The sequence below is a fragment of the Motacilla alba genome, chromosome 7 (assembly GCF_015832195.1).
Source record: "Motacilla alba alba isolate MOTALB_02 chromosome 7, Motacilla_alba_V1.0_pri, whole genome shotgun sequence".
NCBI lineage: Eukaryota > Metazoa > Chordata > Aves > Passeriformes > Motacillidae > Motacilla > Motacilla alba.
The window spans coordinates 35,487,704-35,511,232 of record NC_052022.1 but is presented as its reverse complement, the minus strand read 5'-3'; the positions used below and the strand labels follow the sequence as shown (position 1 = coordinate 35,511,232).

The 23,529-nt window shown below is 46.7% G+C and overlaps 1 protein-coding gene across 4 annotated transcripts in view; it reads left to right on the top strand.

Annotated features, from left to right (window-relative positions):
- The window catches only part of ABCA12 (ATP binding cassette subfamily A member 12), a 103,107-nt gene that overhangs the window by 16,301 nt on the left and 63,277 nt on the right, over nucleotides 1-23,529 (top strand). For all 4 annotated transcript variants that reach the window (XM_038142591.1, XM_038142590.1, XM_038142586.1 and 1 more), the window contains 5 exons: nucleotides 430-592; nucleotides 2,715-2,796; nucleotides 6,781-7,064; nucleotides 10,980-11,073; nucleotides 22,889-23,036. In XM_038142591.1, the coding sequence (XP_037998519.1) occupies nucleotides 6,996-7,064; nucleotides 10,980-11,073; nucleotides 22,889-23,036 (311 nt within the window). In that variant the 5' untranslated portion in view covers nucleotides 430-592; nucleotides 2,715-2,796; nucleotides 6,781-6,995. The remainder of the gene's footprint in view (nucleotides 1-429; nucleotides 593-2,714; nucleotides 2,797-6,780; nucleotides 7,065-10,979; nucleotides 11,074-22,888; nucleotides 23,037-23,529) is intronic.

Here is a 23,529-nt window from a genome sequence, read left to right as displayed (position 1 = left end):
GAGATTTTCAGACATCCAGGTTGGCAGTGAGGGCAAAGATGTTTCTGGTCAGAAGCTGCAAAACCCAGGAAGATATTTGCGATATCTTGGACTGCAGACCAAGAAGTCCTGAATACAGTGACCAGACAATCTTGCTAATATTCAGAGGGGTCTGCCAGGCCTGCCAGATATTCAGATGTCCTGGAGTTGTGGCTGTGGACAGCTTGCCTTTCAGCTTTACAGTGCTCATGGAGTGGGACCAGCACAAACAGGACCTGTCTGACCTGCTGAGGAGGTCCTGCATGGTGCATCACTCTGTGCCCACCAAGCATGGCTTGGTTTGGGTGTGATTGAGCATCTGTGGCTATCCAGAAGCTGCTGGACTGGCTGTGCAAATCCATCCAGCAGTGCTGGAGTTTAACTTCTCCTCTTTCTCTGTTCCATGCCCAGGATAACTTCCATGTGACAGCAAAGTCCCAATATCAACTCAAGATTTCATTTCTGTTTGAAAAGTTAAACTACAGCATAAGTCAACTCTCTGAGGTGTAAATCCAGAGTGGGCTCTGTCTGCTTGGGCATCCAGGGATGTGCATCTCCCAGGACGCCTCCCAAGGTAAGGACACATCATGGAAGCCCCAGTGAGGGCGTGCAGGTGGCAGGCAGAAGGGAACTGCAAACTCAGGGTGTGCAGGTGAGGCCCAGGTGGGTGGCAGCACATCTTGCAGCCCCTCCCAAGGAGCTGCCTCTCCCAGCACGTGTCCCACACCTGCTCCCCAGCTCTCCAAGGATCAGGCACACACGGGCTTTGACATGCAGGCCATAATTCAGGGGATGCCTTACAACGAGCCCTTCTCTGTGCACTGCACTTCCTGAAGGAGCAGGCTGATTCCTCCCAGGAAGGGTGCCTGGTGCTACAGTCATTAGGGAAAGGAGGGGTGAGCACTCTCTCCCAGGCTGATTGCAGAGCCACCTTCCTTGCCCATCCAGTGAAGATTGCCCATCTCCACCCTGGGAGTCAGAGAATCAAACCCTCTTTTGGGACACCTGCCTTTTATCAATGACCTAAGAGATCTTTAACCTTTCCTTTGCAAGGAAGGAAGGAACTCTCAGAAATGTTCTGTAGGTAAGCAGCCCTTCTGTGCTCCTCCATCACTGTGGTGCTTGTGAGGGATTATTACAACACCTATTTTTCTCTACAGCAAGCAAGTTCCCAGCTCCAGGAGGCTGACAGGCCTTGTGTAACTTGTCATTACTCATCAGCACTCCCTATGCTCGTTTAGATCCCAGGGTGTGGTTTTAATTAGCTGATTTTGTAATAACACCCAGGTGACTTGGTGATGGATAGTCACCCTAGAAACCTATTAAGCAGGAGTGTGGTGGCTCTGTGGCCTTAGACTATGCTCTCAGATTGCTGTTTGCTTCTAGACAATGGAGCTTGTGGGGCTGCCTGTTAGCCCTTCCCCATAGCTTCCAAGCCTGTTGGTGGATATATCCCACAGAAATGATCTGTAGGTTCTTCACTGAAATGTGCAACCAGGTTGTAGAGAAAGAATATGGTAAGCGCCTGGGCTGGAAGTCCTGTGCTTGTTTCAGAGTCCATGTGGGAAGGAGCATGTGTGAATGCACTCCAGCTATGGGGGGAACAAATATTGCTCACAACTCAGTTGCTAAATCTGAGCAAGCCTCTAAGTAGGTGTTTTATTATCCTATAATATAATAAAAATTGTGGTTTTTCCTGGTTTTTGCATGATTATGTATATTGGGTCAAACCACTGCATTATGGAACGTAGAAAAAAGCCTATACTAAATCCACATGACTGAGGATTTAACTTCCTTTGATGTGCAAATATAGTTAATTTTTAATTTGATACTGTTTTAATCTTTCAGGAAATATGGTTCCATTGCATACAGAGCAACCCACCCCTGATACAGCTGTTGTCCCAAGCACATCCTGCCTCTGTGTTTCCTTATCCTTACAGTCTGTTCCTAGGCCTCTTAACTTGGAAGCTGTTTTGTTGAAGTTTTTTTGGGCAGCTTTGCTGACGCTTTGGCTTGGAAAGCGCAAGTTGTGCCCAGCCTTGGAAATACCAATTGTTCTTTGCAAAGTCAAATCTATTTTTCACAGTGACCTTGCTTTGACCTAGTTATCAGCCTTGCCACAAATAATGTGATCCCTAGTTAGTCCATCTGTCAGCTGTCCAGGCTCACGTGATGGGACAGGAGCATTGCTGGCAGATTGGAAACCAGCTGAAAGCACAAAGAATGATAAATGAGAAATGTCAGGATTTGGACACTGGTAGCCATCTCTTGTTGGCATCAGTTCTGGGTTTAACGTTGTTAAAGGTCTGAAGGAAGGGTTAAAGGACATCCTGATGAAACTCCCATATCACCCACTTGCTCCAGCCTTGGGATTCAGTGGGTTTGTGTAGACTGGGAGTTGGGCCTTGGCCCCAAGAATAAGGCTTTGAAGAAAGGGTTTTAATGAATCAGGCCTGGCCATAACTGTGTGAGCACAACAAACCCCAAGTTAGAGACTTCCCTGCACACTCTGAAGACCTGTACATTGCTGAGCAGGAATAGAGTGGGGGGTGGCTCTACTGGTGACCTTCTGCTGTACCAGGGAGAGACTAAACTGGAGTTGTTGGTGCCTGCCAGGATCTCCCAGCAGCTGCTGCCTTTCACTGCTCATTTTGTGCCCACAAGTCTTTGCTGACTAACTTTTAATCCTGATGCAGGGTTGCGTGTCGATGGGATCACAGGAGTTTGTAACCACTGGAAAAGGGGGAGTGTGGAGCCCGCGAGCAGCCCTGTGGCAAGGTAGGTGTGTGTGGGGGAGCCTCACAAATCCAGCCCTCGGTGCTGGGCGTGGTGGGAAATGATTCATGCACACTTGTAGGTTTGCTAGGGCCAGATGTGGCTGAAGGTGACCTTGGGAGCAAAGGAGTAGGGTGAAAGACTGGCTGGGAACAGGGCACCATGGCTTTAAAACAAAAAGTTGCATTTCCCTGCCTTTTCCTCAATCTGCTCCAGCAGAGCGTTGTTGACATAAGAGGAAAAACCCCAATGGTGAGCTCTTCTGCAAATCCTGTCCCAAGCGTTTCAGCTTGTCATGCCTTTAATTAATTTGCAGGAAACTTGGACTCAGGCTAAAATAAAATTTATTTTCGTGCTCTTCTATCAGAGTATCTCAAAGCTCTACTTTGAGGCTTGGTCTGGGGGCTTGTTCCTGGAAACAAGGCTGCCTTGCAGGAATAAAGAGTTAATATCCAAGAACTTCGAGCCAAAAATCAGCTGCACAGTTCTCCTTGACCTCTTTGGAGCAGGCCCTGTGTGATATAATCCTTGTATTGATGACAGTGACAGACCCCTTGAGGGAAAACTGCTTCCAGGAGGGGCTGCTTTGCGCATGTATTTTAATTGGGGGGGGGGAAATCACCAGTAAATAGTGGAAATGTGTTTGGTGCCAGAGTGGTACCGTGGTGGTGCCATATCACCTGCAGTTTCATAGGGACTAAAAATAGTGCTGCCCATTTTAGTTTTTTGGAGTGTTCTCAAAGTTTTTTAAAAATGCTGAGTGACCATCTCTCTCAAAACCACGTCTTGTGCCTGAGTTTAGGCACCCAGGAAGTGTGTTGGAATTTGCATTTCCAGGCTTCTGCCATGCCATTGGAAAGAGCTAGGAGCAATTCCCAGAGAGTGTGTGCAGCCTCTCGTGGGGAATGCCATGGGCTGCTCAACAAAAGCTTTTTTCTACCATTTCTCAAGCGGTGTTTCAGTTTGTCTTACACCACTGCAGCATCATCCAGTGCTGTGCACCGTGTTGCCTAATGCTGGCAAGTCCTCAGGCAACTGCTGCTCCACCTGTGAGGGAGGCAGGGCTTTAAATTGGTTATAGACTTTTAAATGTCACCTTCCTTGGTGCTGCAAGGACATGTGATGTTAGAATCATGGAATTGGTGAGGTTGAAAAAAGACTTCAAAATCCAAGCTTCTGTGTAGCCACCACTGTGTTCATCTCAGAACCACGTTCCCAAATGCCACATCCACATGTATTTTTCAACATTTCCAGGGATAGAGACTGGCACTGACTTCAAGGGGGTAAATATTCTGCCCTGTAAGGTTTGATCCCCTTGTATTTCACAGCCAAGCCATGAGCAGACAGCTGCATTTTGTGGTGCTGCTGTGTGGACCTGTCATTTTGGCCAAGAAACCAGTGACATATGAATGATAAGTGTGGCCATTTTGTCTCACTCCCCCACTGTGTTAGGGCTGGAGAGAGCCCCCAGCACCCCCCGACTGACCCTGTGCAGCAGCTCCTCTGCAGCAGTTTGCTCTGTTCATGGGTCCCTGCCATGCTGCTGCCTGTGGCACTCCCAGCTGCCAGCCCTGGCACGTTGGACCCGTAAGGACATGTCCTGCAAGAATGTTTCCAGCATCTGGCACATCATTCACTCACGGGCTTTATTCTGTCTTGCATCACTTGCCTCAGTTTTCATTTCTCATAGAGGTAACCGGGCACACTTGGGAAGCACAAATGCATTCATTGCTGCTGAAATAAAAACTCTTCTATTTGAAAGAGCATCCCAAGGAAGGGTCTGTTGGTGAGTTCTGGCTCTGTGGGGCGAGTCTTCCTGCCCTGGAAGCTGCAGCCCCTGCAGGGTGATGTGAGCTGCAGCACAGGGGATGAATCATGGCTCTAATCATTTGCATTGGATAAAATCACAGTTCAGAGCTCCCCTGAGAGCTGCCTCAGCTCCGTGGGCACAGAAGCAGATGCTGCTTTTCCTCTCAGTGATCTGAACCACCTCTCAGTGGGTTTGCCCTTCAGCCCAGGAGAGCCCTAGCTGTTCAATCAGAGGAATAAGCCAACTGAGGATGTGTTAGGAGAGGGAAGAATTTGGCCTTTCCCTCCTTTCCCTCTCTGGCTATTTGCACATTGGCACACTGGGACGTGTTCCTGCTCTGGTCACTTTGCCCACAGCCTCCTGTGCCATCTGCAGGAATTATTAAGTATAGGAATTAAAAAGCAGAAGAGTATAATGGTTTAATAAAGTCCTCATCCTGTCTTCTGGAATGGGAATGCTGTGGTGTTTGGGGAGTTGAATGCAGGTGCTCTGAGAGCCAACTGACATTGAGTTATTCTGATTTTACAGTGATGATCTTGAGCAAATTATCCTTTGGGTACTTCCCAAGGGGAATGTTTGTTGACTCAGTTCACAAAGGAAGTAAGGATGTGCATTTGCTTGGGAAAATTATTATCCAAATCATAGTGCTCTTTTGAAACAGTTGTTTGACTGAATACCAAAAAGAAGCAATCAGACACTTGCCTTAGAAGACCTTGGCAAGGCAGTGAATGGTGAAATTATAAATTTCTTCTCTCTTACCCCCTCAGAGCAGAATTATCTATATTTGGATTTCTTTTTTCAACCCCAGAGAGGAAGTGAATGAAGTTTGCAAACCATGTTTGGACCAAATGCAGTGAATCCAGCTGTGCTTCCTATGTGGAGCTGAACTAGAACAGTGTCCCAAGGAGCAGTGCTTGTTCTCAGCTCCCAGACCCAAATGAGATCCCTCTCCCTCCTAAGGATATTTAGTAGAGAAATAAAAAGGGAATATAGAGCTAGAAGGTTAGACGTTTAGGTTTCTTCCCATTGCTATTGAAACTATACCAGGGAAGCCTTTTAGGTTAATTTTAGCTGCAGCTTCACTCCCACCGTTGGAATGTCCAATCTATTTAGGCTGAAGGTATGTGGGGCAGGGACTGTTCTGGAGCTGTTACCATTCCCACCTTTGCAGTGCTTCCTCACCAATCCAGAGAAGCTGTTTCCCTTCACCAAGTACCACATCCCTCTCTTCCTCTCAGTGCTTTCAGCAACCCTTGGATCAAAACTCCTCTGCTGCCACCTCCACTCTGGTCCCTGGGTGGAGTTTGGCAAGGACTCCTTCGAGATGGTTTTCATTTTTGAGGCCTGAAGTTAGTTTGTGGCTGAAAGAAATGCCACGTACAGGAATGGTTTTGGATGTCTCTTTTGGAATATGCTGAGAACAGTGATGTTTGCCATTGCTTGCCAAGTGCTTCAAGGATGGTCTCAGTGTTACCAGACACCGGAGAGGGACCAGAGCTCTTCCAGCTGACCAGAGCCCATCAGACAAATCCATATTTCAGATTTATGCTGGTCATTTTGTGCAATGAGCAGTTCCCTGTGCTGTCATTGCTTCCCTCTGTACCTGCCTCTTCTCTTTCCTCTCATCTTTGGCTGTTCTTTTTAGGTACCACTAGCTTGGGAAATTCAATGATTAGTTGAATAATGAGTATTTAAGCCACACTAACGCTCTGAAATCTTGTGAAATCTGATCCATTCTCAGGGGACTTGGTGTGTTTCATGGAAACCAGTCAGTGAGAACCCTGGGACTTGATTTCCTGGAGGAAAGGGAAGATGCAGGAAGCCAAGCAGTTGGATCAGTCCCTGAGATGCATGCTGTGGCTGCTTCCTTCCCAGACATTCCCTGTGAACTCAGGGAAGTCAGACTGGCCTGGCAAGTGGCCTAACTCTGCTGCTGATGACACCTCTCCAGCAGAAGCGGTGTGTGGGCAGACAGGGAGTTTCATCATGGGGAGGAGGAGGCATGCATCACCTTTTGTTTAAGCAGAAGCATCTTTTTGGAATGCTATCCATTTTATCGGGGAGGGCTTGGACAGGGAGCATCCAGGAGAGGCTGGGTATTGTAATTAACACAAGTGGAGGCAGGCTGCTGCATCTGCCCGCCTGCCCAGAGAGGAAGAACCTGTTGAATTTGCTAGGAGCTATTGCTGTGAGGACAAGAGCCACGGTTCCTGGGAGTTACAGCAGCCACAAGTGGATGGAGTAGCTGCTTCAGAGCTATGCTGTGGGGAAGAGGCAGAGGCCTGGATTTTGGACACTGGATGCCCTTTTGGGTTAGAGCCTCCACTTTTGCCTCCTAAGCGCGGGGAGGAGGAACACGCAGCCCCCTCGCTGTCGGCCGGGTGAGCCAAGGATGGCTGCGCTCTCCCAGCACCTCAGGATCCTGCTCTGGAAGAACTGGCTGAGTGTCAAGAGGCAGCTGGTGAGTGTGGCAACAGAGGAGTGCAGGAGGGGGAACCTGGAAACACCGGGAGCTGAGGAGCAAGGGGGGCACTGCAGAGAGGGAGGGTGTGCTGTTAGAATGGGAGGCTGGTGGGAGAAGCAGAAGGAAGGAAGGGAATGGCACAGAAGCAAAGGTGGGTCTTGTGTGAAGTCAGGAGTCCAGACTGAGTACCAGGGATGCCTCTCTTGTTCCCCTGGGACAATGTCTGTGCAAACAAAACCATGCACACATTCATGAGCAGACCTGAGTTAGGGCTGCAGTTCTGCACCTGCTGCCATGTGAGCAGACCCTGTGCCTGCTGCACAGCCTCTGAGGAGCCCCTGGGATCTGGGGGTGATGGGACTGCCCTTACACTGAGCCATTTGTAAAGGATGGATAACAAAAAAAGTAGCTCTGAGAGATGCAGGCAGAACAGATTTCCAGTGCAGTCCAGACACCCCAATGATCTTTGTGTCTGAAAGATAAACCATTGCCAGCAATATTCAGAGAGGGATCTGAGCTGCAGCAGCATCAGGCAGCAAACATTCCTTTGGGAGGCATTGCATGGCCAGGCAGAGTAGTTTTGTCCCAGTCCAGTTTTGGCACAGCTGTGTGTGGTATTTTCAGCAGAAGCCTGGGCAGTTCAGGGAGCTGCACCATAACCTGTGCTCTAGAAACCCAAACGTGGTGGGGTTTAACCTTGCCTTGGTGGAATGGAAACCTTGGCAGGCACAGGAGGTGCTGGCCAAAGAGAGATGTCCATGGAGGGTGTGATGTGAGGGTGAAGTGAAAGGCCTTGTATGACTGTGTGCTTTGGCAAGGTCTGTTCCAGCTTGCCCTGCCCTATCTCCTGGTTGTGGAGCCTGATTCAGAGGGGTGCTGAGTGCCTCTGACTCCTGTGGATATGCTGTGTGCCTCAGAGCCTTCTTTGCAGCTGCAAAATACACTTTTCCTGAGATGCAGAAGAATCCCCATAAATTACCTCTAATTTCTCTCGAGAAATTGTAACAGCCTCGTTAAAAGCAGAAGGCTTGGGCCCCTTTTAGCTCTTGTGTACCCTGAGTAAATGCCACCTAAGCCCTACCTGTGCTTCTGACCACAGTCTGACTTGCTGTAATTCTGGTTTCCTGTGGAGTTGAAATATCAACTCTGTAGAACTGAAATGTCAATTAAAATAAAAATCTGGCCACTGCTGACTATTTTATGGCAGGCATGCCTTGCAACCCTCCTTAATTTCCCTCTCTTGCTCCAAATTAGGGAGCTTGCTCAGGCTGAGGAGGATGTGAGGAGGTAAACTCAGATCTTTTTGGGAGCCAAGTTGGGCCTGAGTGCCAAAGGGAACTGGAGATATTGGTGCCTCTTATGTCTTGCACTTCATTATTTAAACAGAGACAGGAAGGGGAGAGAAAATGTGCACTCAACCAGAGATCCTAAGTAAGCTCTGAGAGATTAAATCAACTTTTGGCAGTGAAATAATCCAGCAACTAAGAGATTATGCAACCTACGTCACAGTTCTTAGTGTCCCAAGAGCCAGATTGAGGTTGGTTGTGGTTCCATTGGAGTCAACACGTTCCACCTGCAAACAGTTTGGCCGGGGTGGTTGTCTTGTTTTTGTTTATTAGAAATGCCTGGGACAGTGGGAATGCTGTGATGTTGCAACTGGTGTGCCCAGCTACTATTAAATGCAATTAAATCACAGGACAGAGATACTGAGAGAAGACATGTCTGGAAAGTGGGGAGTATAAGCACCATTGTGAGCTCAAAATGGGGAGGGACAATGATTTTCCTGAGTAGGAGCAATCAGTATTCATTTATTGTCTCAGGAATGTGACAGATGTCCAGCCCTTCCTTTAGGCAGCTTCTGACTAATATCAGTTTCTGTGCTGTTACCCCGTAATTTTACTTTAGCCTGTGTGGTGCTAAACAAGGAGGACACATTAATGATACCATTTGCATGAGAATTAATCACAGTTAAACTGCATGTTTGGGGACTGATTATAGGGAAAGCATCTGATATAAAAAAAAATTACTAAAATATGTCAGTGCCAGTGATGGATCTTGTTACAGGTTGGCAGTGTATACATAAAAAGCAGGAAGGGTACTGTCTGTCTAAGCTAAAATGTGGCTGAATGCTAAAATTATAGGAGCACCTCTGCAGGGGTGTGTGGGGAGGTGCCTTGTGGTTTGATGTCTGTCACTTACCTATTTTGGGGCATGAATTTGCTGCTACTTTCAAGCCTGAGTCACCTCATCAGGGACGATAGGGATGGAGTTGCTGTGGAACAACCATCTTTAAGCTGAATTGCTCTCCAGGATTTGTTTGTCTGTCTGTTTGGCTTTATGTTCCAGTGAGTGTTACAGGAAATGAAAACACGGTTATGGGCTTGGAATTACTTTGGAAAAACAGCTTTGGGTAATATGTGCTGATCTGAAAAAAAAAAATAGCAACACAACGATGGAAAATGGGATTATTTTAAAGAAAGACATCTTTGCAGTTCCAAAAGTTGGCATGAAGGTAAAACAGCAATTTTGTAGCACAGAGGAGTTTCAGTTTAACTACTGATGGATAGAAAACTCTTAATTTAGTAAGCATGGGAGCCAGCTCACCAGCTAGTGCAAAAGCAAAGGATTATTTGAATAATTACAATTTCCTAGCTCACAAAACACCAAGGCTTGTATTTTAAGATTTTGGGCATCCTCCCTACAATGGTTTACTATACTAGATGATTAATTCCAGTGTTTTCTTAATTCTTGTCCACTGAATGGGGCAACCCTCATGTCAGAGGCAAGAGTTCTGTACCTGTTCATGTGTTTTCCAACACATTAGGGCAGCATTACATTATTTCTTTTATTTATTACATATTTATTACATATATTCATATTTTACATATATTACATATATTACATATATATACATTTATCACATATATTAATTTATTACATATATTAATATTATTACATATATATTAATATTTATTACATATTTCCACCTTAAGTTAGATATAGGGAAGAAATTCTTCCTTGTGAGGGTGAGGAGGCCCTGGCCCAGGCTGCCCAGAGCAGCTGTGGCTGCCCCAGCCCAGGCAGTGTCCAGTGCCAGGTTGGATGGGTTTGGGGCACCCTGGGATAGTGGAAGGTGTCCCTGCCCATGGCAGGAGGTGGGGCTGTATCAGCTTTAAGGTCCCTTTAACCAAAACCATTCTGGGAATCATCTCAGCTCATGTGTATGGACTGCTACAGTCTGGAGATGGAAAGGTACCAGGGATTTGGGCTGCTGGGGTCAGAAGTTCTTATAAGGGGTTTTTTTTTTTGATGATGAGTGTTTAGATGAGTGTTCTGTGGGCTGGTTGCACAACTCTATAAACCCCTTCCTCTGCCATGCTTGAGCTCCACATCTTGGGAATGACCACTGTGAAAATCCTTCCTTCCAGCTCTACCGTGAGGATCCACTGGTTGTGAAAAACAGCTAAATTTTTGGGGGAAAACTGCTGTAGGCTTGTCAAACACTTTCATTTTGGGGTACAGGTCAACTGAAGTCCTATTTACCCATCATTTCACTGAAAGTGAAACCCAGCTTTCACGCTGCAGCTGCTTTATCTCCCAGTTGGTGCTTCCCAGTGTGCCTTTACTGTGGCATAGCAGTGTCTCAAAGCTGGGTAAACACAGTCCCCCATAATTATCGGCCAAACTGAAACCTTGTGCTGCTCTCAGCCTTGTTATTTGCTCTGAAAATCTTCGGTAGTTTTTCTTCCTGAATAGATAATGCTTGGGTTTTAATTGTATGCATGCCAAGACAGGTGTGATTTACAATGCACCTCCTAACTCACTTAGGGCACTGCTTGTACATTCCAGACAGGCTCTGGGTAACATCAATGCCACAAACGTAACCGATATATTTTCATTGCTGTTTTATAGGTATGGTCGTTTGTTTTAATTTCCTGGCCTGTGGTTGTTTTCATAATCTTGGCCATTATCCGTCTCAAATTCCCTCCAGAGCCACAGGAAAACTGTAAGTAACTGGTTTGTTTTTATGTCTGTGGGGTTTAGTTCTCATTTCAGTGACTGATGTGTTCGTTTGATGTGTTTTGTTACTTTTACAAATTTGGCTCCGTGTAGTTTCCAGTGGAGATTTCCTGGGATGCATCATGCTGTAAATAAAATGTGTGTGCTCCTCTGAGGTTGTTTTTGCTCATGGTTTTTTTTTCCAAATTAGCTTTATAATTAGAAAACGACCTTAAAGACCTGTCTCATCAAGATTTATTTGGATACCGCTCTGTAGACAGCAATATAAATTTCCAGGATAAACTGAGGGAGAAGAGGGCAGCTAGGGGAGAGCTTACTCAGTAAAATGAGTGAGGGCAGAGGCTGCAGGTGTGATTATGCAGGTGAGGTGGCAAACATGAGGTTGGTCGACATGAAAGGTTTTACCTTGTGCATGCCACAGGCAAAATGTGCACATTAAAGTATCTCACTGCTAAGGCTCAGCTGAAGAGTGATAACTTGCTTGGCTCCTGGGACCTGGTGGTGCGTGTGAGCCCCTTGTAATAAAAACAGCAGCTCCTTGGGTGGGTCAGTAGTTGCTGGGGGTCAAATGGGTGAGAGTTTGCACAAGCTGGTTCTCACTTGCAAGCCTTGCTCCTTGGGTCAGGAAGTGTCCATCTCAGAGCAGGGATGCACTTGGGTCTGCTCTAAAGCCATTCTGCTGATCAGTGAGTCCTTACCACCATCAGAAGCATGTCCCAGCTCTGAGCACATTTGTTCATGAAGTTATAGAGTAAAGCAGAGCAAGGAATTCATCCATTTGGGAGCTTTTTCACCTTTCACAGTGTTAGCTTTGAGTTGAATCAAATGATAAAGCCATAGAATGGTTTGGATTGGAAGGGATCTTAAGGAATTTCAGCACCTGGTTGATAGCAGAGACACCACCATGGATGACCCACATGGGGCTGTCATGGGCCTGCAGGAGCAAAGCCCTGGCATGGGCAAGGTTGGGGGTTTGTATTTGGGGCAGGGAGACTGATGCAGGAGGACAGGAGACAATGCCTGGCAGCAGTTGGCTCCCAGTGTTTGTAGCTGTCCCATGTGTGAGTTGTGGTTGGGAGGGATCTGCCTCTGAACACTGGGAATGTCCACCCTGGTGAGTGACAGGTGTGATTCTTTGGTTAGAAACTCCTCGTTCCTCTTTGAGGTGTGAGACAGGACCACACTGTGACAAGCATCAGACGTACAATTAGGATAGTCCTTGTTGCAGAGAGCTTGCAGCCTAATCCTACTGAAGCATTGTGTACCTCCTTCCATAGGCAGCGATGTAGGCGAGCTGTTCCTGAAAGTATCATAGGAATTCTTTAATGGGAAGGGACATTCTTGAAGTGTTGGGATCATTTTTGAACCCCAAGCCCATCTGCTGTCAGCAAAAGACCTCTTTAGGCATGTTATATATCCCAAGTTCTCCCAAATTCCCTTGAACAAGTTGGAGCAGGCAAGACACGAACATGTTGTACTTTGTGAAAACCCTGGATTTTGCCAAGTGTGGAAATGGCAGACCTCCCACGCTGCCCCATCCGTTGTACTTCCTGTCCCCAATAAATCAGATAAGTTGGATGTCAAGGGAGCCAACTGGATGGGGAAATATTTATTCTTTTATTTGACACGGTTATTAGTTTGAACCTATATTTACTTGGAGCGTTTTTGCTCGGGATGATCACATCTCTGCCTTGATGAATTAACAGGAATAATCTTATGAACTGCAAGTTGCATCAGCAGTTGTGCTTTGCAGGAAAGGGGAAAGTTGGGCAGTGTCTTTGGATGAGTTCCCTTTCCTTCTGTAGATGAATTTTATTTTAGTACAAGTCTCAGTAAGTATGTGAGTAGGCGTCTGTCTCTCTTAGAAGTGGATGATAGGAACTCTCTATTGCAAGAGAGTTTTTTTGCTGGAAAATAATGGTTTTGGTGTATTCTTGTGATCCAGATGTTCAGAGACCATCTAAGAATCCTGAGGGAATAGAGAAGGATGCTAACCAGAGCATCAAACAGCCAGTTTCTGCTGCTTTTATAGTTAAATAAGAACAGTTGCTTGACAATTACACTTTTTTTTCGACAACTGGAAAAAATGTATCAAACTTTTTGCTTGAAAAGCAAAAGATAAATCACTTGGGAACTTTCCTTTTTGATAGAAAAGCAGGCGGGGGTGGACACATCTAGGAAAACTATTACAGGAGTGGATTTTATTCATTTTATTCATAAAATTCACCTTATGCTGAGTTCCAGTGCCTGCCTTAAGACAGAATCGTTAAGTAGTGACAAGAAACTGTTTCCAGTTCTGCTGTCAAGAGATTACTGCAGGTAGACAAAAGTCAGGAAGGACAGAATCAATGGCACAGAGATGGAATAAGCTACTCAGATGCTGAGGTTTGGAGCCTTAGGGATAACCCCACAGAAAATCCCACTCTGTAAGCTTATCTTGTGTATTCAGGGCCACAGAAATATCATGAAATCTATTTTTTTTTTCAATTAAAACAGCTCAAATTGAAGACAGTCATTTCTTCTGAAGGGCAGCTAATACACATGGAATAGATGGAGGATTATGTAGAGAAATTACCTGGCAAATATCAGTCTAGGGTGAACAAATGGCAAGGGCTTCCTGCAGGAGCAAGTTGCTCGTGCTGAATTATATTGCGTAGCACTTAATGCAAAGGGAGCTTGTGCCAGGCTGAGCTTCAGAGGGAAATGACATGCCAAATAAATGTCACCACTCAAGACCTGCTCATAGGAGAACTAAGAACTGAGGAAAACAAGGAGCTGAGGTCTGATAAATATTTTTCTTCACGACTAAAGCATCTTGTATCTAGGAGGTAAAAAAAACCCTATCTCTCTTCTTTATTCAGGGATTCTGTTTGATGCTGTGTTTCCAGGTCAGCAGAGATTGTTGTCAGGAGAAGTGAAAAAGAGATTTCACCGTCTGCATACCCATTTTCTGTAATGATCCCAGAGTCTTACAAACAAAATCCCCATCCAACTTACTATTCACATTGCAGCTGTGACTTCTGACCCTTTTATTTCAGCCTTTGTCTTTGCTAGGAGACACTGGGATGTGTATGTGTGCAATAGGAAACTCTGGACTGGAAGCCTGCAGGTGAAAGCCACTGGGTTTGATGGTATCATCCAGACTTTTGTGCCTGTATCACCTGTTTTCTAGAGCAGGGACTCAAGTCCCTTTCCATCCTACAGGTTTTAGCAAGGTATGGGAATTGTGTACGAGATACAATCTGTCCCTCAGGGCTCAGCCCACTCAGTCTGCAGAGGAGCCCAATTACGCTCCTTGCTTTAACGAGCTGTCACACCCTGTCACACCCTCCCCGCCCGATTTCTTCCTTACCTGCTGGCCTCCTCTCCCCTGCTGTCAGTTGAACCTCGTCACTATTCCCGGTAGGAGCTCTCCTGGGTGTGGTTACAGAGCCCTGCTCAGAACCCTGAGCTGTGGGGAGGATGTGGGACAAACCTCACCCTTGTTAGACCCCGGCTCTGCTCCTGCGGCACTCCCAGGGACAGCTGGGCTGTCAAACCCGGGCCTCATTCACTGACACTTCTTCATGGAAAGTAGCTGTGCTCTTGGATCAGCTCTTAAATCCACCAAATCCTGCCAGGGAATCCGTTGGCAGAACTTTTCCTGAAGCACTTTCTACCCTTCACCTCTGCCCAGAATTTCCCCCCAGATTTCCCCGGCGTTGTGGAGATGCCTGCAAGGGTGCATTGCATTCGCTCAGAGATGTTTGTCAGAGAGACTCGGCAGCAGAGTCCCCCACGAGGCTGCTCTTTGCAGCCAATATTTTGGGGGAATATCATCAGAATTGGTCAGTGGTCTGCTGGTCAGTACCAGCACAGCTGTTTGGGTCTAGCTTATAGCTAGTGGCACAGCACTGTGTAGGAACAGACCCTGCTCTCATTCTTGGCTCCAGTGCTCCTGGGAGAAGGAAGGCCCAGGATAGGCTCTGCCTCTGGGGTAGCTAGGATTTGAACAGAGCCATGTCCAGAACTGGCTTGAAAAATCAGTATGGGCCCCTGAGCAGAGCTCTCTGATGCCTTAGAAGGTATCTCACCTGGAGGTGAGAAAATTCTGAAAATATGTTGTACTTTATAGGAATTTGCCTCTTAGTTGGAGGCACCTGTATTCATCTCTTTTCCCAGTAATGTGGAAAAATTAATAGGTTCCCATGCTAATTACAGGGAGTTGGGATGATGGCTCAGCTGCACAGGCCACTCCATTCATTTGGATAAGTCATGGATATTTATGCAAGTCATAATCCACCCCCAGGGTTCAGCCTATTCTGCACACAGACAAGCACACAGCAGACTTCAGGCTCTCTTTCACCGCTTGCCTGTGGTGGAGCAGCCCCACTCCTTGTGTTCCTTTACACTGCTTCGTTTTCCTCCCCTGCTTTTCTGTCAGTCTTTCCCCCCTTTTCTGCACGTCAGATATTTTATCTGCTGGAGTCTGCAGTGATTAGGAAAATACCTCACCACGTCTCTGGCTTCGGTGTGAATGTTCTGTTTCATTCTGTTGTGCTAGGGAGCAGACTGCCATATAACCCTGTGTTTCATTAAACCAGACCTGAAGGGAGGATGGGTTATATTAATTAACCCACATTTGCTGGAATAGACATACACACTGATCTCCTTGCATGCAGAAGCAGTGCCCAGCCATACAGTTCCTTGTCTTCCCTTTGGCTCGGGATCAATTGCTTAAAGAGAGCACTGTGATGTTTGTAATGCCTCCCTTGTCATAAATCTTCACTCTTCCCTTGCTTTCCACAGACTCTTCTGCCTTCTGGGGTGTGACTGAAGGATGCTCAGGGATGGAGCTGGGAACTCCTGACTTACCACTGTGATTTTTCCTTCCTCATTGAAGCAGGGCCTTGGGGCAGTCACTTAATTCTAATTGACTTCCTGAAACGTCTCAGTCTAGGTGCTGGGATCTAAAAGGGCAGAGGTATTTTTCCAAAGGTGCTGAGCAGCTTGGCTCAGACTGAAATTAGCAGTTGTTGATACCTGTGTTTCTGGAAAGGAGGTCACTTTTGGTTAAAGAATCTAAACCTGGGCTCTGGAGGCACTCAGCATTGAAAGATGTTGGTTGGGTAGACACAGTTTTTGTGCAGGTGTTTTTGCAAGAGTCTAGATATGGATTTAAGCTTTTAGGTTCCAGTTTCTTGCTGGGAAATGTCCTGACTCTCTTCCTAGGTCCTGTTTGGGTAGTCCCCTGCTGCTCATACAGACAAGATCAACCTGGCTGCATTGCAAGACCTGGTTAGCCTTGTCTGCATTAAATATTGCTTTAAAAAAGCCCTCTAGGAAAAGGGCTTGTGTGCAGTTAGTGCTTTCTCCTGGTGTGTTTGTGCTTCAGGCAGTGGAGCATCCCTTCCTAGCACTGTCAACCTCCTCAGCTCTGCCCCGTGCTGCAGACAGCAGCTCTGTCATTTCCCCACCTTGCCCTGAGTTTGCAACACCTCTTCGAAGGGTTCCAGCTTCCACCTCCTCTCCTTTGTTCCTGCCTGTGGTGTGGAGGTTCTTTCTCCTCCCTTTCCACCTGCTGCTCTTTGGCTCCTTTGTGATTTTCATGCTCTCTGCTCTTTATGATCAGTCCACGAATCAATCCAGTGCAATCAGATCGCAGCGCTGATTTTTACTTTATTAAATAAGGAGGTGGAAGTGGAAGGTCTGTGGGCCAGCAAAACCAGCTTGCCCAGTCTTAATAAGCATGGAAGTATATTCTGTCTGCTCTGGGCTGGTCTTATTGCAGAGCCTGAAGTGCTTGGGGGAAGAATTGGGCAACAACATGAAATGTTTCTTCCGTGGAGGCCACAGAGGAGGGAGGAGTCTGGCTGTGAGTTGTCTGCTGCTTTGATTGCAGTGTCCTAGGCAGGCAGCTGAGGACATCACGAGAAAACAAGGGTCCTGTTGCTGTAAAGATAAAAAAATGCAAGGCTTTAAATCTCACCCAGCCACATTGGGTGTCCAGGGGGCTTGGATGGATTTATCTGAGGTCCTGCTGTGCTTTCATTTCAAAAATCAGGAGATGCAAAAGGAGGCTGTAGCGAGGTGGGGATCAGTCTGTTCTGCCATGTCTCAAGTGAAAAGATGAGAGGAAATGGCCTTAAATTATGCCAGGGGAGGGTCAGATTAGATATTAGAAAAAAAATTGCACTGAAATGTCACAGCAATAGAAGTGCCAGGGCAATTAAATATTCCCTTTTAATAGGTAAGGCATAAGCCAACTGGGTATTCATGTAAAAAAAGTACCCTGCTTAAAAATTAATCTTATCCCATAGATTTGATGATTTGGTTTAGTTTTTGGAGAGAGATTCCAAGTCCTAGCATTAGCATAAAGCTTTGTACAATAAAAAAATAAAAATGGGCAGCTTTTGTTACTGATAAAGAGATGTGAACAAAGCTAGAAATGGACAGTTGCATGTGGTTGAAGGGCAACAGGATCTTTGTCATGTCATGAAGCAGGCACTTTTGTCTTTTTGGCTGTTGAAAACAGCAGAAATTAAAATTTCAAGTGATGCTGTGTGACAATGAGAAAGACTAGAAGGGAAGCCAGAAGACTGTGTGTGCACAAACCCAGCCAAACATTTGCCATAGAAAGCTGGGAGGAGGTCACCAGAGCAGGACATATTCTCACTAGGAGTTTTTCTTGAGATAAAGCTGATGAACAGTTTTGGGGTCTTTTGCTGCTCTGGGTTAGACCCCCACTGCTCAGGGGTGGTTTTAAGAGAGTGTGTAGGAGCACAGCACAAAGTGTTCCCTCCATTACAAAAATCCTGAAAGTTTTAAGGTTTCTTCAGCCAGGAGCTGAAGGGGTTTGATCCATGTGATCATTTTAGGAGCTGCTGACAAATCTATTTTTGTGAATTTGTCTAACTCTTCTGAAATCAGTGTCTGCTTTATCCCATGGCAGTAAGTTCTACAACATTTTGATATTTGTTACAAAAATGTGTTTTCGGTCCTGTTTGCTGGTTATGTCCTGATCTCACTGTGCTTTGCTGTCCCTGTGTTGTGAGGGGTGACCATTCTTTCACCTTTTTACTCACTGATTCTTAACTTTATTCGTTTCTTTATCAAACCAGTTTTTGGCCACCTTTCCCCTAGCTGAAAAGTCCCAGTTATGATGTTGCCTTGGATGATTTGGCAATGATTGAACGCATTTCCAATTAAACACAATACTTCCTAATGAAGCCATTGGCTCATTAGTGCCTCCAATTCACCAGAGCTGAGATTTGTATGGATTTTTTTATGAACTACGGGAGGAATTTGGAAGGACTTAAGAGCATAGGTAGTGTCAGAGTGTGTGAATTTTGAAGGCAAGAGAATTTTTTCATGCCCAAGTAGTGGTGATACAACCCTAAACTAGAGGTGGGGAGAAACCAGAAAACTTCAGCCGGGTGCTGCTGTGGTCATGGTGCTGTGCCTCTGATCTGCTGAATTCCTGGCTGGATCAGCAGATGGCTGGACTCAGCTATAATGCAAATGCCACAAACCTCAGTGCAGTGGAAGCAGCAAAATCAATGTGGCAACGTGAAACATGGTCCATTTAGGTTTAAACATTTGGGTCAATTTTAATTAATCTTATAGACCATAGTGAAATAGTAATTTTCATCCCTCTCGTATGACATTTAGAACCACTCTGACATTCCTCGTTGGTATTATACCAAGCACCTTTACCTGAAGAAAACAAAATGTTTTGCTCATGTTGAAGGGAAATGTGCTGGAATTTACAACATTCAGAAAAATAGGAGAAATTAATTTTCTTTTTTTACTCTGAATGAGAGCAAATGGGGAAAAGCCAGAATTACCAGTGGCGAAAAGCCAGAATTACCAGTGGCATGCATGCATTAATTGGTGTCTTATGTTTGTTGTTACTGCTCTGCATGCCTTGTTTCTTTCCAGCTCTTGGAGATGTGGCTGGCCTGGTTAGATGCTACTGAACAGGGAGAACCAGCCCATGCAGCACTGAGCCCTTGCCCTCCTCTGCCCTTTGGATGCCTCTTTCCTTCAGTTCCTGAGCCCTTCTCTCAGTGAGGGTAGGAAGTCAAAACTCCCTGTCAGAAGACACAGTAAAAGCCTCTGCTCTTGGGATTCTGCTGCTGGCAGACCCCAAGTCTAACAGTATGGAGATCTAGGCTTGGATTTTGGTTGCAGAGGTGTAAATTTGGCCAGAAGTATGAGAGGGTGATCTCCCAGCTCAGACATGTGGCAGCAGTGGGTGCAGTGATCTCTCCCCCTTGACTCATGGGCACTGGTACTGGGACCCTTCAAGGGAAATTGGAGTTTTAGCAAATTAGGAGGTTTAAAGCTAAAGGCAGTGGAGAGATTAAAAAAAAATTTTGTGATGTGTAGTGGATCTGCTCTAGTGTGTGATGTGGGATCATAAAGCTGGGGCTTGGATATGGCATTGCCATAGGTTTGAGTGGGAGAATGAGCTGCCTGTGGGAGACAAAGGGATTTCCAACAGTAGAAATACTGCAAAAGTCTCTAGTGGGGGTGTTACACTTCAGACTGGGAAACTGTCACCATGGAAAGACTGTCCTTTAAAATTTGCAGAGCAGGTACAACTCTCCTTCAGTCACGTTTGCTAGCTGGTGCTTACATTGTGCACTGATGTCACTGGTGTGCTGAATAAACCTCAGCCAAGGCAGGGACAGGTCAGTATGGAGATGTCCTGGAGCAGCTTCCTCCCTGGCTATCCATGCAGTGGTTACAGGGCCAGCAGGGAATTCATCTGTAAGGGCAGGACAGCCCCTGTGGCTCTGTGGGGTCACGTCTCCTCACCACCAGCAACGGGATGGAGGGCAGGAGAAAAGAGAGCATTAATCTCCTGGCTCACCTTGGCATCAGTAAATTCCTTCCTTTGCAGGATGCAGGGCTGAGAACCAGCATGGGTCTAACTCACACCACGTGGGAATCTGGCCCAGACATTTTGGATTTTTCCATGTCACGGTCTTTCTCAAAAATCTTCTTTAATTCTCTAACTGCTGTCAGAGCCCAGGCCTCTTCCAGAAGAGTCCTCCCTGGCACTGCTGCTGCTCCTGTGCCAGGAGCATCATGGGGTAATGCTGGTTCTTGCCTGCAGTGACTCAGGGGTGGATCAGGCCCCATGCTGCATCCAGCTGCCAGAGAGTTGGTAGAGCCTCACCGAGTGCCTCAACCTCATAGGCCAGCAATGTCTTCACAGGCATTGTGCCACCACCACCAGTGGCAGTGCTTCCGAACTTCAGGTCACAAATTCCTGGCTCTTTATTTCTGGGGCTGCTGTTTCAAAAGAAAAGGAAGAACCTTTTGTACGATACCGTCACTGTGTTCTGACGCTGAACACTTCACTGTGACAGAGCAGCTGATTGTTTAATTGCCCACTTAGCTCAAAGTGTGCCACCTTTGAGTCCAATTCTAGAATTTGTTATTGCTATACTTGTACCTCAAGGAAGAGTCTTCCTCTGATCTGGATTCATCAGGATCTCTTGCTTAATTACCTCTGTAAACATCTGGCATGTCTCTGGAGAAGACCAGTGCTCCCCAGACCCATCCTTGTGTTCCCCTTTCAGCCTTACCCTGAGGAGTTACACAGCTTTGGCTGCTTCTGGTCTGCTAAGAGACATGAGCTTAGCTCCTGGCTGTGTGGTTGTTGGTAGGTGTGGAGGGCAGTGAAGGGTGGAGCTCCTACACGTCGTTGTTGGCTATGCCCTCCGTCCCAGTCCTCATGGCTTCCCACATCTTTGAAGCTTCGTTTTGGTAGGGACACCAATCCAGTGAGGTCTGTGGTGTGCATTTTGGGATTGGTGTGCAAGTCAATGCCCTGCATGGGAATGAGGGTGTGGGAGATGAGAAGGAAGATGAGAGGAAAGTGCCCGTGTGTGCAGAATGCCGTGCAGGGCTGTAATTGGTGATCCCAAAGGGCAAACACATGCAGACATGGCAGGGATATTCACACAAGGATGCTTCCAGATTAAAGTGCCCTGCTCTAAAGTTTCCCTCGTGGGCAGCAGATTAATTACCCTACAACACCTTTGGAGTGGTGGATGCTTGGTCCTGTGGCCCCAGCACCAGAAGTTCTGCCTGTAGAGATAAGGGAGCTCTTTTGCTGCCCTTGGTGCTCTGAGGTAACTGGGAGCTGGTTCAGCCAGCTGTGTAATTCCTGAGGGAAAGAGGGGTGTAATTCCTGAGGTGGCTTGAGAGATGCAGGGAGTGTTGGGGGAAGCTCCCCACAGCAGGGAGCCTTCTCCTCTGGCAGTTACCCATGTCCTTTAATTTTCTCTAGTGCTTCTAACTCTCCACTGAAGTGTAGAAGAGAATCACACCACCAACAAAGTGTGTGCCTGTACCTCTACAGGTCTCAGGGGCCTCTGTGCTGATTGCTGTTTTGGCCAAAGCAATAGGAGCTCCTGTGCTAAACCATGAGCTTTTGTGTTCTGACCCCAAAATGCAGTGACCAACTGTGCTGAGGAAAGCTCAGGAAAATCCAGTCTCCATCAAGGAGACCAAAAGCCCTGGAATCCACCTACCCCTGCCAAGCCCTCTGGGAGCATCTGGGGTTTGACCACTGCTATAATGCATTAATGTTGTACAAATGTAGTACGGTGTCCTTGTTGGAGGGGTAGGAGATAAAGCTGTGCCTGAGTGAGAGTCTCAGGTCATCTTTGAAGACTAAAGAGCAAGGTAATCAATTACCACAAGCCCGCCCGCAGGCCTTCAGCAAATCTGGCTCCTTTCCATAGCAGAAATAATAGCAATGTCCTGTGCCAGGTAATTTTCCAAATGATTATTTTAAATAATATGTTGCTGTGATCCAGCAAAAGAGTTTGGAGATTTATGAGAGCGTTTGTCTCCGAGAGGGAGAGCAGCCGTGAACTCTGCGGGCTGGCAGCGAGCAGCACGGGGCAAGTGGCACATCAACCACTCGAGTGTCTCGTTGCTCAGGTCCACTCTGTGTCTGCAGAGATGGAGACGGGGACACAGATCTCATCCCTCAGCACTGGCTGCCAAAATCCCAGGTCACCAGGCAGATGGTGCTGGAGCTGCTCTGAGCTGGGAGGATGCACGGGGGGTGGTGGTGATGGATTGCTCCTCTGCCTTCCCGGGGCAGCTCTGCTCAAAAGGCAAAGGATGTGTGTTGGTCCTGGATCCATCGCCCCTTCCTGTGGTATAAGCTGAGACAAAGCCCTGTTTTAACAGCCTGGCTTGGAAATAAAGATTGTGGCATTGTGTAGAAACCAGGCCAACAAGTCTTGGAGAACATGTTCTCATGGTGCTTCAGGTTACTCTGGCCATGTGCCTGCTTTCACTTTGTTTTATTTTTTTTAAAGCAGAATTAGGATACCTTAATCTAAGGGGGTTTTTGTCATTTCTTGCCTGTTGTTGGATTTGGGAGAGAAGGGAGGAAATGTGCAGTTGCTTCAGGACCGACAGGTGTCCTATGAACAAATAGCTTGGCTCTTCTTCCTATTAACTGGGACCCTGAGCAACTGGGTCTAGTGGAAGGTGTCCCTGCCCATGGCAGGCATGTTGGAACTGGACAACCTTCAAGGTTTCTTCCAAATCAAACCGTTCTGTGATTAAATAGCCTGTGAGGACTTTGTCAGTGTTGAGGAGGTGCTCGCAGTGGGATTTGGCAGATGATCCTGCCAGGGTGGAGTCAGGGAAAGGAGCCTCAGTGAAACTGAGAATCTGTCCTGTTGTTTAGGAAGGGAAAATAGCACATCCTGACAGAAACATATGGCCAAAAAGTGCATGTCCTCATCATCATAACGGCATTTTCTCTCTCTTTCTCCGTCCAGGTTACCTTGCACCCCGAAACCTTCCCAGTGCGGGCTTCTTCCCGTTCCTGCAAACAGTGCTGTGTGATTCTGATGCCAGGTGTAAGGGCACACCATACACACCAGAAGATCTGCTGCCAAGACTTAATGACATCTCAACCCTCAGACTGTAAGGGAATCTGAATATTTCCAGGTGTTAGGAGGTGTAAAACAAAGCCTGTTTTGAGGGGGAGGGAGCATCCATGCACGTCTGTGTGTATGTACAACAGATATACCTCAACTATCTGTTCTAACAGATGTCTGATACTTAGAAAAGAGAATATCAGCTGCAACTGGGCACTTCAGAAATACTCACATTAGGGACAGCTCTCAGGACTGTGTCCACTGATTCAGGCTTGAATCTTCTCCTGAAGGGAATTTTGCTCCCTGAGAAAAACTCTTCAGCTCACCCAGATCAAAGCAAAGGAACATGTCTTTGCATGACTGTGGGTCAGATCAGTGATAAGACTTGCCCCCAGAGCAGCCCAGAATGTTGATCTGCCACTGAGAGGGATCAGTTCAGGATGCTTTGGCTGGAAGTTTGGATGTTTGTTCTGGAGCAAGTGCTCTTTGAGCAGGTCCTCCAGGTGCCAGCCAGAATGGGGGTCCTCTCTGCAGGCCAT